At 37.4% G+C, this 16,728-nt stretch overlaps 2 protein-coding genes and 1 long non-coding RNA gene across 4 annotated transcripts; all 3 read right to left on the reverse strand.

Annotated features, from left to right (window-relative positions):
• Window positions 1-1,667: 1,667 nt before the first annotated feature.
• Window positions 1,668-3,015, reverse strand: LOC143178120 (uncharacterized). Of its 2 annotated transcripts, none has more exons than XR_013001723.1 (4): window positions 2,625-3,015; window positions 2,317-2,516; window positions 1,909-2,032; window positions 1,668-1,811 (listed from the first exon to the last, which is right to left on the reverse strand). It is a non-coding gene; the product is annotated as an uncharacterized LOC143178120 (long non-coding RNA). The 2 variants fall into 2 exon arrangements; XR_013001722.1 differs by having other exon boundaries at window positions 1,909-2,124.
• Window positions 3,016-4,242: 1,227 nt separating this feature from the next.
• G9a (histone-lysine N-methyltransferase G9a) lies at window positions 4,243-10,018 on the reverse strand. Its single transcript, XM_076377349.1, has 12 exons — window positions 9,053-10,018; window positions 8,385-8,977; window positions 8,271-8,321; window positions 8,105-8,208; window positions 7,390-8,032; window positions 6,988-7,320; window positions 6,669-6,897; window positions 6,387-6,593; window positions 6,055-6,311; window positions 5,734-5,984; window positions 5,473-5,648; window positions 4,243-5,166 (listed from the first exon to the last, which is right to left on the reverse strand). Exons 1-12 carry the CDS (start codon window positions 9,886-9,888, stop codon window positions 5,004-5,006), a joined length of 3,843 nt encoding a protein of 1,280 aa, XP_076233464.1. The 5' UTR covers window positions 9,889-10,018; the 3' UTR covers window positions 4,243-5,003.
• A 1,119-nt stretch (window positions 10,019-11,137) lies between these two features.
• Window positions 11,138-16,664, reverse strand: LOC143178602 (uncharacterized). The gene is made up of 8 exons (XM_076377350.1): window positions 16,361-16,664; window positions 15,418-15,875; window positions 15,159-15,338; window positions 14,949-15,083; window positions 14,629-14,876; window positions 12,809-13,504; window positions 12,439-12,726; window positions 11,138-12,364 (listed from the first exon to the last, which is right to left on the reverse strand). Exons 1-8 carry the CDS (start codon window positions 16,515-16,517, stop codon window positions 12,229-12,231), a joined length of 2,298 nt encoding a protein of 765 aa, XP_076233465.1. The 5' UTR covers window positions 16,518-16,664; the 3' UTR covers window positions 11,138-12,228.
• Window positions 16,665-16,728: the final 64 nt, after the last annotated feature.

A 16,728-nucleotide genomic window follows, 5' to 3' on the forward strand; every position in this document is an offset into this window, starting at 1 on the left:
AGATATGGTTGTTCATTTGCAAATTTACACACGTTGCCTAGTTTTCCTTAATCACCTATTAACTTCAGAAAATATTTCAGAGTAAAAACATCACTTCATTTTTATTCGCGACGATTTTCAGTGCTGTGAGAACGCGTTCTTTCGTTGCTTATCGTTCGCGTGCTATCGAACATCTAAATGATTCGAAAAAATTGGGACAGGATTCGTCTAAAGTAATCTTTATTTAGCCTTGATTCACACGCTTCATCGAGGTCGTTTCGATTATCGTGAAGGATCTCCGTGTCGGTGGACGAGCACCTCACCACCATGGTCTAACAATAAGAGAAATTACGCGTGCATGCTTGGAATTATACATGAACAAGACGAAGTGATCGCTATCGAAAAGAAAACACGACTTTTGCAAGCACGCGCTTTTCAAATAACCTGTCGCGAATCGTGTCAATTAAATTACGTTACTGTATTCACCAATTGAAGCTAGTAGATAAATATAAAACACATCGGTTCCTCCATTCCTCGAAACGCAGAGTTATCGTGTACCTCATAATATAAACCACGCATTTACATAAGGGTGCATAAAAAACGAGCTTATTAAATTCATTAAACGTGAGGCAACACGGGCTGAACAGAACAAAAATCAATTCGTTATCCCTTGGCAGCTTGAGAAACCACAGAAAACATCTCTAACGTTTCATTTAAAATGCTCTCGCGCTGTTGCATCCTAAATATGAAACCTAGATGACCTATGAAACTTGATGAATTTCTGAGAGTTGTTTAAACATAGTATAAGTAAATACTTTATCCACGAAAGATCTGAGAAAATTGATGTAGCAAGTAAAGCAAAGATTTGTTTAAAACCTTTTGAATTCGATGCCAGCTGTAGTCTCCTGCGAGAAATATCGAGCCAAAAACGAAAGGTAATCCCTTCAGCGAACGACTCTTCGACGCATATGCAAAAGGGATAAACCCGTCCAGAATGACGTTTTCTCGATTAAAAACATTTCGCTGCGTCCCTCCGAGTAAAAGCTGTAAAACTACGTCCAACACATTTTTACGGATTACGAGCCCAACTCAACTCGTGGTGCTGTACACTATTCACATAAAGGAATCCACCAAAAGCCGGGAATAAAATAACTAATCACTTCGGGACAAATTTATTTGCCTCTTCTCTTGCAACCCCTTTTGCGTTTTAATAGGAGGATGTGGAAAGCCGGAAATTCGTTCTGGATTTAATTAGAGAAAAACATGCACACAAAAGGGCGGAAAAATGAATCAACAATTCGAGTCATAGCTTTCAGTCTGGTATTCGATATCGTTCGTATTCGTTCCCACTGCAACTTCATCGAAAGCGAGTCGTGCTTATTTTCCATGGGATTCCATGCTTCTTTTGTCAGATCATAAAAGAAATACTTCTATAGGTTATTTCAGAAGAGAGGTAGTGCACGTCCGATTCGAATACCCTGCTGTTGATAAACTTTTTTGAAAAGTGCACCACGCGAGCGCATTGTAGAAGCTCACGCGGAAATGGAGGAAGAAAAATACAGTAAATTCTATAATGAAATAAATGGAAAAGCAATTTTGTCGCAATGAATTCTAAATTCTATTATATCCAACTATTGACCTGGTCTGAAACTAATGGGAAGTGTACATCAAGCACTCACATAATCAAATACTTGCTTAATTTAACTTTATTTATATACTTGATTAAAAGGACACAAAATTGAATTTTCACAAACTATTTTAATTATTCTATAATATCACGCTGCTTCTTCCGTGACGGCTCCCTGTGTACTCCAAAACATATTTTTGCATCACTGAAATGATTAATGGAAATAAACACATAGATAATAATACTTTTCTGTATCATAATTTGAAGATTCAGCCTTAAAGTATCATATCAAGATTACTTACCTGTACTCTGAGCAAGGTTTCGGAGTAGCCAAGACGCTGTTGGCTCCCATTTCTCTTCTTCCTCGACACAACCTTCGCTTTTCGCCTTCAGACAGCTTCCGCGGAATAGCATAGGGATTGTTTGCTGTTCGCCAACGACAAACGAAAGAGCGGATGCGCGCGGAGGAAAAGGGCGCAAAAACGATGAAATTGCGTGAAAAATTTAGAACCTGTCGACTGGAGCAAATGTGATAAAGGTGTCACGAGGCGAATATGAAAGCATGACGTTTGCGTGAAAAATTCAACGCAATGGATGATATCAGCCTAAACGACCGTACACGATCGCGCACGACGAAATCTCGTTTATTCCAACGCCGTTCGATCGTAGGCTCGACAATTCGACTACAGATTAATCGAACGTTCAATTACCTGTCCACAGTTTCTCACTACCGAAAAGCAAGTATTTTCTGTTTATCAGTTTATCGTTCCTTCCCTTTCTCTCTCTTTATTTCCACTTGTGTTTCGCTCTGTACCAAATCTACAGTGCCTTCACTTTCGTTTTACTTTCAACAATATCAACCAGGAACAGAAAACAGTAGAATGGACGATAGCTACTTTGAGACTCCCATCTATATTAAATTTTAATAACAAAAATATATATATAATATAAATTTGATAACTGTCGCGAGGTCAGTTTTAATCAGACATCAGTGTCTAAAAATAGAAATAACACTCGCCTTCCAGTACGTGTAGCAACCCCGTTGACGCCGTGGGGACGTGGAAGAGGAGTCTATCCGTCAGCTGATCGTCATAGTAATCGGTGCTAGACGGTGCTCACCACCACTAATTCACTATCACAAAAGGTGCCGCCGTAACGCCTCGATTTGTCATCGCGCTCGCGATAAGTCAAGTCTGATCACTGTGTTTCGGCGAGAACAAGGTCGCAGGGCTGCGAATGCGAGAACTAAACGAGAGAACGATAAGAACGTTACAGCTAATGATCTCGCGGATGCACAAGACAAACGAAAAGAAAAAAAGAAAAAACGATTCTATGATTCTACGCAGCTACCTATAAGCGCCTGCACGCGCTCGACGGTCGCTACACTAACTGCCGCTTCTTCGCTTGAATTTCGACTACCCCGACCGCCGTAACAGCGCCGACCAATCACCGTCGACCTGCACGTCACCCGCTCGCCGCCCCACCATCAGTTCCCGCGCCAACTCTGCGCGAAACGCGTCGTCCTTCCCTACCTCTGCGACTTCCAGTTTTTTCTTCTGCCCGCAGATTTTCGACAATGTCAGTGCAATCATTTCGTGTCGGGCCCTTCTTCCTAGTATACTAGGTCTTAATTAGCCATCAGTGCTTGTGCTAAATGGATTTACTATTGAGAAAAGAGGCTATGGAATACGAGTTCGTGCTTGCGCGATGTAAACAGTGTAAAACAGTATTTATTGCTAATTGTTTATGGAATATAGAGTGAAATGTGGACGAAAGTAATATTTCTGTGCAATAAGTGGCATTGTAGAGTAATTTTGTTCGAGTGAGGATTTATTTCGGATAAAATCGATCTAAAGATCTGTTGAGTGCGCGCGCAGTAAAAGAAGTGACGCCATTTTGCAAACCTATTTTTCTGAACACTTCGAGAAACTTCATTTGAACGATATTTTGTTATTTTTTGGAAAGAAGACTGGGAATAATGTAGAGTTAGTGTGTTCTACTAAGTGGTGATCTCGTGGAACAAAGTTTCGTTGGTAACAAAGTCGAATGATTCGAGACAAACTTCAATTCGATTGCGAGAAATAGTAGTTAAATGATGCTCAGTGAATTTCCGGTTTCCGGTTTGGAAAAATACGTTCAAACGCGAAGTGCTTTTATAAAGTGATTAATTGACAAGAAAGAAAAGCTACAACTACGTTACAAGTGTGAATAACCTACGAGATCAACAAAAGGAATGGGATATTACATCTACTGCAAGATAGGGTATGTGTATCAACAGTTTTTCTATTAAAATTTAGTCGAACGAAGTGTTTAGACGAAGGTGTATAGTCATCATATTGAATTGAGAAAAATAACTGCTATTTAACTAGTAATATAAATGCAATGGTGTCTGAAATTTTCACTTTTGTGTATCAATGCATTGGGAAACTGCTTGAATTTATATATCATTGACATTTATAAGTAATTTCTGTGCGATAAATTTTCTTTAGAGAACTCTGCGCCATCTAGTGGAATATTTGAGATACCAGTCTGGCATTCATTTAAAGAGTATGTCACCTAATCGTTTCAAAGAATTTGTTGATACTAGTATGATTTCTGGGATAGGGTGTATAAGAAAGCATTATGTATAATTATATTAAAAAGAACTACATTTTTATTATACAAAAAAATTCATGATTTGTACAAAAAGGTGTACTCCTAGTTTAAAGTGTTCACAATGAATTGAACATTCGGTAAACAATCACCCTTTAAAATTGAACAAACAATTCGTAACATTGAATGTAATATGTAGGTCGTTACGAATTTCGAACATACTGCATCCGTACACCTTGCATTATATTACTTTTTCCGTCTAATCACGCGCTTCATTTGCTGACCTGTAGCAATTACAAACACTCATTCATTTACAATTCGCACATTACGCACGAAACTATGAAACAACTGAAAGTTTTCGAACCTTTACGGCTCACATTGTTATAGTTGATACTGCTTTCAGGAGATATTAGTTTAAACAATATCAACTATATAACAATTATATATTATGCGTATTGTTGATTTATATTTATATATATAAAGTGGCATATCCCGTAAAATTGATTTCTTTTTACGAGAAAGTCGGCAGAATAGGAAAGCATGCTCAAATTATGAACACGCGCTTAAGATTGGCAAATTATAATAGCAAAAGCACGAAATTCCTTCTTAATGTGAGCAGCAACGTAACAGCCTGCTTTCCAAAGAATCTTCGCTATGTACTCGAGTCCCATCACCATTTGTACTTGTACTTTGTCGATACCATTTCATTCGAGATTCTCGATTATTTCCTTGCGTAGTAAAGAAGGAAAAACATTAAAATAATAACCTACGATTCATGCGAAATATCAACTAGATCGTATTAGCATTACGATGATTGAGCTGCCAGCATTTCTTCTTGCTGTATTTTCCTGCGATAGTTGTCCAAAGTAACTTGTATAGTCTTCTCGGAGTATCGGCAGTTTTCGGCTCCACAGGTACATGTGAACGACTTGCATTTTATTATCCAGAATTTCTCTCCATAATCAAAGCTGAAGACAAACAACCATTAACTTTACGAAATGCTCGAAAAGTAGAATTTCCAATAGTATTCTTCTTCGCAGAAAATAAATAAATTTCAAATGATCACAATAGTAAAGTACATTCCAAAAAATTAAATAGGATTTTACAAGAGAATAAGGCAAAGAAACTACAACTACATAGCGGTAACTATTAACCCACCAAAACCAATGAGAAGTAGTTTATTAATCAAAAAAAATAGCGTGTGACACTGTTTACTGATATCTGTACACGTGTTGCGATTTCTCTTGTGTCAATCGCATTTTTTGTTAACATACCCGAGCTCTTCATCAGCCTCGATGTCACGATTTGCAAAAAATGCTATCCTAGGAAAGTGCAGATCTTGATGTTCAACAAATACTCGCACTGGCAAAAGATTAGGAGCACAAGAATGATTTATAAACCGTGCAATGTTTCCATATCGTCTCGCATCAATGCAGTAGGTTTCTCCATCCTACATGCAGACAAAACGATGAGTAAAATTTCTCATTATTATTGATTTCCTTTATAAATTTAATTCTGTGGTGCTCAATACTTACTCTATTATCTAAATCGAATAAATATGAATCATCCTCTCTGTGATCAGCTTCTGAATCGGAAATGATCTCACCAACGTACTCGCATACATAGGAACCTTTAGGAATATGTCGCAATGTTCTAAGGCCCCAGCCTTTCCCTTTTGTTCGAAATAATTGAAATCTTTGAGTCAAACCATGTTGAACGACGCGATTGTTACACGTTATCCGATTACAATCACATGCTGGATTGCACTCAAATAACATTGGAGGATCTAGAGAAAAAACATTAGTATTCATCTGCACGTGGATCGAATTTAGCTTTTATTTAGGCGTGTCGTATACCTGCATAGTTAAATTCGGGAATCAGTTTTCCTTCTTCGTCGTACCAACACCTTAAACTTATATTCCCACATAAACATTTTTCTGAACTGCAGTTATCTTCACACCGACAAGATTGCAAAGATGTTATAGTACGATCAACGTTTATATTACTAGTAAAACAGTTTTCAGTCACGTAAAGGAAATCTGTTGGCTTATCCTCGGAATCATATCCATTAACACATTGAATGGGATTCGTTTCTTTTCCCCGTGAAATGTCACTGTAAATATGAATCGTTAGATACATTTTACTCTCGTTTAATCAGAGATATAGATGCATTAAATTTGATATTCACTTCGTTAAAATTTTTACTGTTTTCTCCCACATATGCTCGGCCAGTTCGTTAACTTTAGCATTCAGTCTTAAAGCAGACATAGTATCGCCATCATTCGTACAACAATTTACTGCTGTTTCTCCTGCAGCATTAATTTCTCCTATTTTAGCGCCTCGAGCTAGCAATAAAACGCTAACTGCATACTGATCTTGCCTTGCTGCAATGTGTCTGTAACATTTAAATATTTTTTTAAATATCAGACTGATATATCTTACAAAACAATGTAAAGATAATATCACTTACAAAGGTGTGTCACCATGAACATTAACAGCATTCACATCGCAACCTTCATTCAGGAGCATTTCCGTAATTTCCGAGCTTCCGCTAAAAGCACTCCAATGCAAGGCTATATTCTGTTCTGCATCTCGAATTAAGGGATCGCACTTCTTATCTAATAAAAATCGCGCCACATCGGTGTGACAAAATTCACATGCCCAAATTAAACTTGTCCATCCACCATCATCCACAGAATCTGGTAGTTTATAAATTATTGTTACTAAGTGTAACAATAAATATAAATCTAAATCAAGCGTTACCTATGCCTATAGAAAAATTTCATTACCTACTAACGTTCTCGGTGCTTTACATTCCGTTAGTATTATTCGACAAACTTCTAAATGGCCAGATTTAGCAGCCATGTGTAAAGCTGTCATTCCATCTTCTCCTTTCAGTGTAACATCAGCGCCTATCCTTATTAGATATTTTACTACATCAGCTTTACCCTTACTAGCTGCCAACATTAAAGGTGTTAATTGATTTCTATCCATGACGTCTAATTGAGCTCCAGCTTGTACTAATACATGTACGCAAGACAAGTGACCTTTGTCTGCAGCTATGTGGAGACCAGTTCGATGGGCATAATCTCGGAATGTATGATTTGCATTGTAGCCACATGCTGAAAGATTAAAACAATTTCTCAACTATGTATCATACAGTATACTTTTAGGTGTAATTGATAACTTACCCAAAACATTGACCAGCTTCTCTAAATCTCCATTTTTGACAGACGTGTAAAGACTCATAATAGTATAACGTTCTGGTCTCTCAGAATTAACAGATGGTTCAGGTATCTTAATAATATCAGCTTGAATTAATGGACTAGGAGGACGTTCTGCCAGTTTCGTATTGTCGCCTTTCCCAGGCAAACTCATTTTGGCAGAGGGCAGCTTTGAAAATTTCTTTCGTGTTGGAATGAACACAGGTTTTCGTAAACCACTCATGGCAACCATCACGTCGTATAGCGTACTTTCGCTTCCGCAATGTGGGCACACTCCTTTTTTATTTGGATAAACCTCACATTCGCGGTGGTATTGGTGACCATTGATACATTGCACAAATCTTCCTTGTGAACAAAATAATCCACAAGAGGGACAACAATTATGCCTTAAAAGTCTTTCTTTATGCATTCTGCATAAAATAATGAAAGGAACACGAGTACTAGGTCTCCTCATTGCTACATCATTACTATCGACCTCGTTGCAACATCCTACCAATCTATTATCAATAGAATCTATTGCAGTACAGTATAAAGGTGCTCCTGAACCAGTTATTGTCACATACAATTGAGATCGTACTTGACACAAACATAACATTGACTGACTGTATGTCTGAAAAAGCATAATACGTATTAAACATAATATACAAAGTAGAAGTCGTAGCACGCGTAAAATTATACTAACATCACTTATAACAGCTGTTGATTCTGGCTTTGAGGCCTGTCCTTCTGCAGGACTTGGACTTGGAGCCATGCTTCTACGTGTTCTTTTAGCAGGTACAGTTCCTTCTAGGAAAATAATTAGAAATGAAAATAATATACAAGAAAATAATAAGAGCATAGAACATTACCTTCAGGATAATCATTATTCTTGCCCGTTTCCGCTATCGACGCAGGTCCATCTAGAAAGAAAAATTTCTGTACATTAGTCTTCATCATAACATAGTATATCTTTTTCTTCATACCTTCAAAGGAATCTGCTTTTGCTATTTTCCTTGCACCTTGACTTCCTCTAGGTCTACCCCTCTCGCGTTTTGGCCTACCAGTAGCAGGCTTCAGAAATGGTTTCTCAATGTCTGCCAATGGTATATCATCACTTATGGGACTACCAATTGAATTACTCAATTTTGTTTGGGACTCTGAGTTTTTTATCATAGGAGACAATTTTGGCATACCATCAAAGTCAGATGAAAAACTTTGAGATTCATCCAGGATTGTTTCATTTGCACTACTCTCTGCCAAACTAGAATTTCTAGAAGACTCTAATGTTGAATTTACCTCAGATATACTGATGTTTCCATCAGACATAGAAACCTCTGCCTCTGGACGTATTTCAGGAGGCTTAGCTTGCAATTGTTTTTGATCTTTTCCTTGAATCACCTTTTTAGGCCTTCCTGGCTTACTGTATTTTCTCTGTTTCTTAAACTGTAAATTTTCTTCTGTATAATTTGACTTTTCTTTTCTTGCCATTGCACTTTCTAACACAGTACTCTTTAATGACTCTTTGCACAATCTTCTTGCTGATCGTTTAGGACCTGGATGTTCTTCTGTCTGGTCACTAAAAATGTCATAGAATGTTTACAAATTTCATGCATAGTATTTTACATATTTGAGATCAAGGAAAATAAAAAACCTAAGTGCTCTTAGTCTAGGTCGTCCTGTTCTCCTTTTCCTAGTAATTGGAGCCACGGTGTCTGCCTGGTCCGCTTGTTCTGTGGGTTCAACGGGTGTTTCTGTTTCTTCCGTCTTTGCCTTCTCAGAAACAACATCTTTTTCCTCTGTTGGCACTTCTGTATCTTCCTTTGCTGCCTTTGGTTCCTCTGTCTCTTTCTCTGGTTCCTTGATTTCAGGCTTTTCGACTGCTTCTTCTACCTTTCCTTCTTCTGTATCCGATTTCTCAACAGTATCCGAATTTTCATCTGAGTTCTCAATCTTGACAGAAACACCGCCAATTTGATCACAGTTTGCTAATTCATCAGGAACTAAAGTAAGGTTGGAGGAGCAGCTTGATATCTTCGTTTTTTTCCCATGATCGGTATTCTCGTCAATTGTCCTGAATGTAAGGACAATTCGCGGAATTCCATTATCCTTTTTCAGAATTTCCTGCTTCCCATTATTCTCTTCCTCTTTACAATTTTCCTCTGTCGTTATCGGAGAAACAGTGGCATTTTGTTTTATCTGTTCTACTTCGTCTTCCTTCTCCTCGATAGGTTCCTTTTCGATCGGTGGTATTTCCTCGAGATTCGCCACCGGTTTCTCGATTTCCTCATGATCTGACTTCTCTGACCGATTAACTTCTGCGTTTTTGACGGGACTCACGCTTTTGTTAAATTCATTCGTCATACCCTCGAGGATCTGTTGGATACTGACCTTGTCTTCGACCCTCTCGGCAGCCATCATATCTTCATCATCGCCCCCTTCTTGACAACCCTCCATCGTGGCAGCTTCCTTGCTCGTAATCTCCGACATATTTGGTTTTGACTGTAAACTACGAAGCTTTACACTTAAATGGCGACCCCATTATAAAATTTAAGTACTCGATAAATTAACCGCTAAGCGCCGAACCAGTACCGAACCGTACTCCAACATCGACACGATGTCTTCCGCAAAGTGTAGGTAGCTGCAATGGCAATGTTGCAATGCCTTTCGAATTTGTTTCTAACTGAATACTATCACTGTTATCTCGATAGACACCGTGGAAATATCTGAACATGCACTCTTCAATAACTTGACTAATTACATTATCACAGAATCCATTTATTCCAAAGATATTCGGAGAAATATCTACACTACACTGGCGTGCCCCGCATAGACCTGGAGGCCATATTGATTGCTCAGGGACGGGCCGATTCGAGCGAAGAATTTATTTTTAAAATGATACTCGGCCAAGCCCTTTAACCATAAAATTATATACCCCCTTCCAGTTATGGAATGTTACGCAGAGTTTTCGCTGTATTGCATCTTTTATCAAGGACAATTAAAATAATTAAATCGTGCAAAAGGCAAATAATATGTATATCTATATAATACATGATGTGAGCCTTATACACCTATACATTGAAAGCAAAAAAGATAATGAATTCTTCTGTAATTCATTAGGTAGTCCCGACTAGAATGGAGGAGTATTAATAGTTCAACTATTCCGTTTAATATTTCCTTTTTCGTTTATGAAACATGATAGCTGTTTTAAGATTGAAATTTATTTTTTCTTGTAATTGAAAATCGGAAGTATGTTACAAAATAACACCTTGGGCTTCCATTTAAAATCATAATTACATAATTTAGAAAAGTGTGAACTCATTGTCCTCATTTTTTTATGTATTATTGCATGAAAGAGTAACAGTAAACTTTTCGCAATATTATTTCAATATTTAATATAAATTAATGTTTGTGTTTATAGAAAATAGCGGTTCAATTAATGCCTCAAAGATCGTTCAGTAGCTTTTCTTGTACACATGAAGGAAATAAAATTGTTACTCCTGAAATGAAACCATTACAATGTAACAATGACAACGCGCATGACCGCCTGACAAAAAGAAATTGCTTAGCATTACGTGGCAGTACACGATAAAAATAATGTTGTATCTAATAAGCAGCGGCGCTCATCCGAGATAAATAGCCATAGATACCGTTATATTATCTTTAAGTACTTTTAGTTTACGATGGTGGAAAGGATAAAATGTTAGAAAAATGCCTACGGAAGTAATAAAAAGACGAGTCGTATAAATATAAGTTTATTTACATTGCAACAGATCCTTTTGTCAAATAAGCGACAAAGGTGATTATGAGTGTAGACTGAACAGTGTTAATGAATAAATGTTAATTAAAAATAATAATTACAACGCTCTAGCCCAAACACGCCTCTTATTTAAATATAATATACATTTGTTGAAATTCGTAGAATCTAGGAGACGTGAATATTGTGCTTTCCTTACGGAGACGTCGTTAATAATTCTTACGATTTGGTTTCCATTCGATCGATCGATCCTGACTGTGATCGCTGTACGTGTTTGGTATTATTACAAACGATAATGAAACGTGAAAAAAGTCATCGCTAAGTCGAGTTGCAGCGACACTGCAATGTCGCCCGAGAAAGAGAGAGCTTCTTCCCGAGTTTCTTTCGAAATGTCAACTCGCTTGTGTCTCTCGATAATAAAAAGAAGCGTAAACGAAGAGCAATAGGAACGGTTTACGCGTTCAGTACGATGCCGCATCTCCTATTAACCATTTTCTTCTCGATTTTCTTCCTTCCTTTTTTATTAGTATTTTTATCAGTTTTTTTTTTTTAGAAAAACGTCGAACGTACTACATTTATTTATATCTTTACAAGCGATATAAAAAGTTGAGCATCGTATTGCATCGGTGATTGCATTCTATATAAATACACTTCGACAAGAGAATCATTGACAAAGTAGTTCAACGCGTTACGTTACAGCCACGAAAGAAAGTCGTGCGAAGATTAATCCCAAAGACCGTCCTCTCTCGAATCTAGGAGCCTAACATTTCGTTCTCGTTTTCACGAACAATTTTACAAGTTCGATAATAATATCATACACGGTACGTATCTGAGTTCCTTTGTTTAAAATACGTACATCACGGTTCACGATATCACCGAGTATTACAAACAACTATTTTTCTTTTTTTTCTTTTTTGGTTTAAAGTTGTTTTCAAGTACACTGTGCACAAAAACACTCAATGTGCACAACCATCGCCGATTATAACACCATTCTAAGTGGTACATACGATTAATTCAGTTATTTTTATCGCATATGGCACCAACAAGGAATATGATTTAATCGTCACGGTGGGTTATGGTGGCGGAGGTCTTCTTTGTGGTTCGGGGGTGTAACGTAGACGAGCTCGCACATGTTGGGGACTACCAGGCACAGAATTGCTTTCCGATAATCTCCTTGGAGGAGGTTGAGGCGGAGAAGATGAAACGTACCTTTGCAAAAGCGAATAAATGTTACATTTTAATTCTACCTTACGCGTATTCAATGCATATTGAAGCTACAGTACCTTCGCGCGAAGGAAGGAGACGCCTGATCTACCAAGTTCCTTCGAATCGCGAGAGGAGATTCACCGCGACTCAATCGCGGTGGCGGCTCAGGCGATGGTGCACGTTCACTTCCAAGCCTGAGACGAACGTAAGAAGCGAAACGTTTCTTAGCCGATTCTTTTGATCCGCCTTGAGCTGGTGGCATAGCAGAAGGAGGATCCTGGTTCAACTGATGGGCAAAACGAGAGATTAACAATTCGGGGCTGGTAGAACCATGAAATCCTTGTGGAGGTGGTTCGGAAGGAAACCTGTATTAACAAAAATCAAAGCTTAAAAATTGAATTATGGTAGAAAATATTGCAACGACACGTTACTTTTACTGATACGTACCTTTTACGACTGATCATGGGGCTACCATAAATATCTTGTGACTGTGGATGAGTTTGAGGCACAGGCGGAGTTTGTCCTAATCGTTGCTGAAGAAACGGTGAATAACGACCACTTTCTGTTGGTTGTACTACGTTTGGAGGATCAACATTTTCTCGCCTCCAGGGTGAATAGTCACGAGCAAATGGGCTTAAAGATCTAGAAACAGTTTGCCATCGTTCTTTGTTGGTGTCTCGATCTTCTGTGAAACGACCGTGGTATGGCGAATAGAGTCTAGCTCCTGTATCTATCGTATTGGCATCCTGCCGATAAGGAGAGAACGGTCTTCCTTCTTGTCTACCTTGTCCATTGGTAGAACAATGATTCGATGAATAATCCCTATTTTGATCGACATGTTGTCTATATGGCGAATATGATCTTTGATAATTTGTTTCCGGCGCGTCCACATCATTGGACGAAGGAGGAGAAAACGGCCTAGAAATTTCCTTTCGTCTAAGCGCATATGGACTATAAGATACGTAGTTTGCACCATTCTCACTATTTGATCGTTGATGAAATGGCAGAAAACCGGAGTTCTGTGAGTCTTTGGTGACATTGCTTCGTAGGAAAGCTGGTACTTCAGACTGAGCCCTGAGATGAGCTGTTTGTTTTAAAGATACGTGACCCGTAATTCGCTGCTGCCACCCTTGCAATCTGAAACTGAATCGCGCGATATTAAATTATAGTTTCGTACATTGTCAAAGGCAAATTAACTTCCACTAAGTGGTTTGTTTCATTTGTGAATGCCAGTGCCATCCACGATAATTGTACTTGTGACGTTTCTGCAAAAAACTTGAGTCTGTAGAGAGTTAATAGAAGTTAGAGCGTTAATCATAGTATCATGCAACACAGATGAGGATAGAGGAATTTTTTCTCAAAGGTAACAAAATTAAAAGAGAATATCTGTGTTCAAAACTAAAAAGTTCAAAATATTACATGCTAAAAACACAAACTAAAACATTCGACTTACATTTTCTAACGCAAAAAGAAAAAGGATGAAAGTACTAAAATAATTTTTCTGATGAATGGAGTGTGCACAGGGAAAACTTATATGTGCCACATGATCGGCAAATCGCTACATAATATAAAGACAAATAAACGAATATTCAAATAAATAAAAACAATGCTTACCATGAGTGGGGGTTGAAAGGTGGGATGTGTAACAGGCGCGTGCACAAACCAAACAACTCGAAATGAAAATCGGGCAGGTTTTTGGATAATTGTGAGGTTTATTTTTTTTATGTTTTTGGAATTTTTGGGTAAGTTTTTGGGGATAATGGAAGAAGGGGCAGGGGCGAGGGAGAGGGGATGCTATGCTGCGCTGCCTCCCTCAAGCTCAACGCTGCAACACAATTTAACACGCACGCAAACTTTTAATCGAAATGTATGGATAGGTTTGTAAATGTCATTTGGCAATGAATAAAAAATAATTATGTAATAACTAGTATCCAACAAAAACCCAACTTTAAAACTCAGCATAATTTTTCGAGCCACTTTAATATACCTACCCATTAACCATGAATACTGGTGTGTTAACATTTTTTAAAACTAATATAAAAAAAATACCCAGTTATACTCAAACCAAACCAAATCATTATGATATTAGTTGGGAATCTCATGCTCTGTTTAAGACTCTATTCACTTTCTATTTAACAGTTCTCTCTAATAGCATGTCTACTATACTTTGTGATACTATATATCTTCTCTTGTTCAACAATTGTCCTATGTAGTGGCTGAAAATGAAATTTTAGTATTTGTGATAAGTCTGATCATTAAAGGTTTACCTTGGCTCTAATTGCCGCATAACTCTGCCAAACCATTGGCAGCCAGAATTAAGAACTGCAGAATTTGTTTCATCATCTTGAGGTACATCATACTTTCGTATGAAAGGATGTTCCATGAGTTTATGGTATTTCGGACGATGTTTATAATTTTTTGTAAGGCAGCAGTTAACAAAACTTCTGAATTCTTTTGAGAAAGGTGTATCTGGTGGGAGGGATGGAGGGTCATCTTGTACTACTCTGCTTAGTACCTAGATTTCAAAAAGTGTACATATAATAATAGTTATTTCAATCATAAGTATAGTCATATATACAATATTTACCTCAAAATCAGTCTTACAATCTCGGTAGGGAAATACTCCAGTAGCTAATTCTACTAAAGTAATGCCCAAGCTCCAAACATCTGCCCTTATATCATAATCTGGTTTTGTTGGATCTGGAGGATCAATCCTTTCAGGCTAGAAAAAATATAAGAAACATATTTTATACAAACACTTAAAAATTTTGGAGTAATATAAAATTATTATACTTACAGCCATATAAGCAGCACATCCTGCACTTCTAGTTTTTGCTTTACTATCAACTAATCTGCCAGATATACCAAAATCACATAACTTAACTCCTCCTCTTTCGTCAAGAAGAATATTACTAGGTTTTACATCCCTATGAATTACACCATGTTTTTCTTTCAGATATGATAATGCTTTTACTGTCTATAAAAATATAATTTTTTTTATTAATTATTATTTCTATTTAAATAAAAAATAATTCTGCACTTATATTACTATTTACCGCTACTGTAACTTTTCCTAAGAACTCTTCTGGCATTGCCTGTCTAGTTCTCTTTAATAATTTATCTAAACAAGTTGCCATTAGTTCCATACAAATCCATACATCAGATTCTGTGATAAAACATCCCAAACATTGCACAATATATGGACAATCATGTGATTTTAACACAACATCAAGATCCATAATTATCCTTTTGTTTTCTTCTGCATTACCAGAACGCCGCATTTGTTTTACAGCAATAAGTACACCACTAGGTTTATGCCTCATTTTAACAACATGCCCACAGGTACCATTTCCCAATTCACCCAAGTGTTCTAAGTCTTTCATATCTGTGTGATACCTCTGCCCATTAATATTTAATATTCCATTCATCTTCATAATTTCTTGTAGCTTTGACTCAAATTCACTATCTTGTTTCTTTGGAGGTATCTGTGAGACTTTCAAAGTTGGAATTGGAGCTGCATTAAAAAAGTTGATTATTAATCTTACATCTACAGTTGTTAATCTATATCTTTGATTACAGAAAATAAATAGAAGTTGTGGAAGGGAAAAAGGCCTTAGGGTTGTTGTAAGAATGAAAAAAGTATTTATTTTTATCAATGACACAAAGAGACTCTTTCTTCAATAAGACAAAAATACATTGTTTTTGTTTATATAATTCGCTTAAATGTATTTTCGTCTATCTCGAAATTCAATTGATTCGACAGACTGACAAATACCATCGTACATAATTGCTGATTAGCGTACAGTTCGAACGAAATCAACTACGCGTTAAATAAGGCAACTAAAGGAGTATCGTATATAGAATTAACAGAATAAATTGTGATGGTCAACATAACCTGTACAACAAGTGGCAGAATTGTGATTAGGTTAAACATGCTTGCAAAAGAGGGGCAGAAGAAAATTCGGTTATATTCACGAATGATATCTAAGTGTAACTCACGTCGTGAGGCAGAACTCGAGACAGATCCGGAGGATGACGACTGAAGGCCCGTTCCTGGTCCAACCTCGCCACTCTGTCTGTCTCTGTCCCGCGATTCATTTTCCGCCCTGAGACGTTCTTGCAGATTCAAAATCTTATTCTCCAGAGTGCTGGACATCTCGGCAATCTTTTAGAACACGATTAAATTCACCACGGGACACTACCTCGCACAAAATATTTGACAATTTTCACATCACTCGTCTGCCCCTTTTGGCAGCGAACATTGCGCCGCCGGTTGTACGCATTTCAGTAGAACCAACTTTCTTTCAATTTCTTGGAAATCACTAGAATCGTGTTTATGATAACAATTTTTTAATCTCTTTCAAAGA

Source organism: Calliopsis andreniformis, chromosome 4 (genome assembly GCF_051401765.1).
Source record: "Calliopsis andreniformis isolate RMS-2024a chromosome 4, iyCalAndr_principal, whole genome shotgun sequence".
Lineage (NCBI taxonomy): Eukaryota > Metazoa > Arthropoda > Insecta > Hymenoptera > Andrenidae > Calliopsis > Calliopsis andreniformis.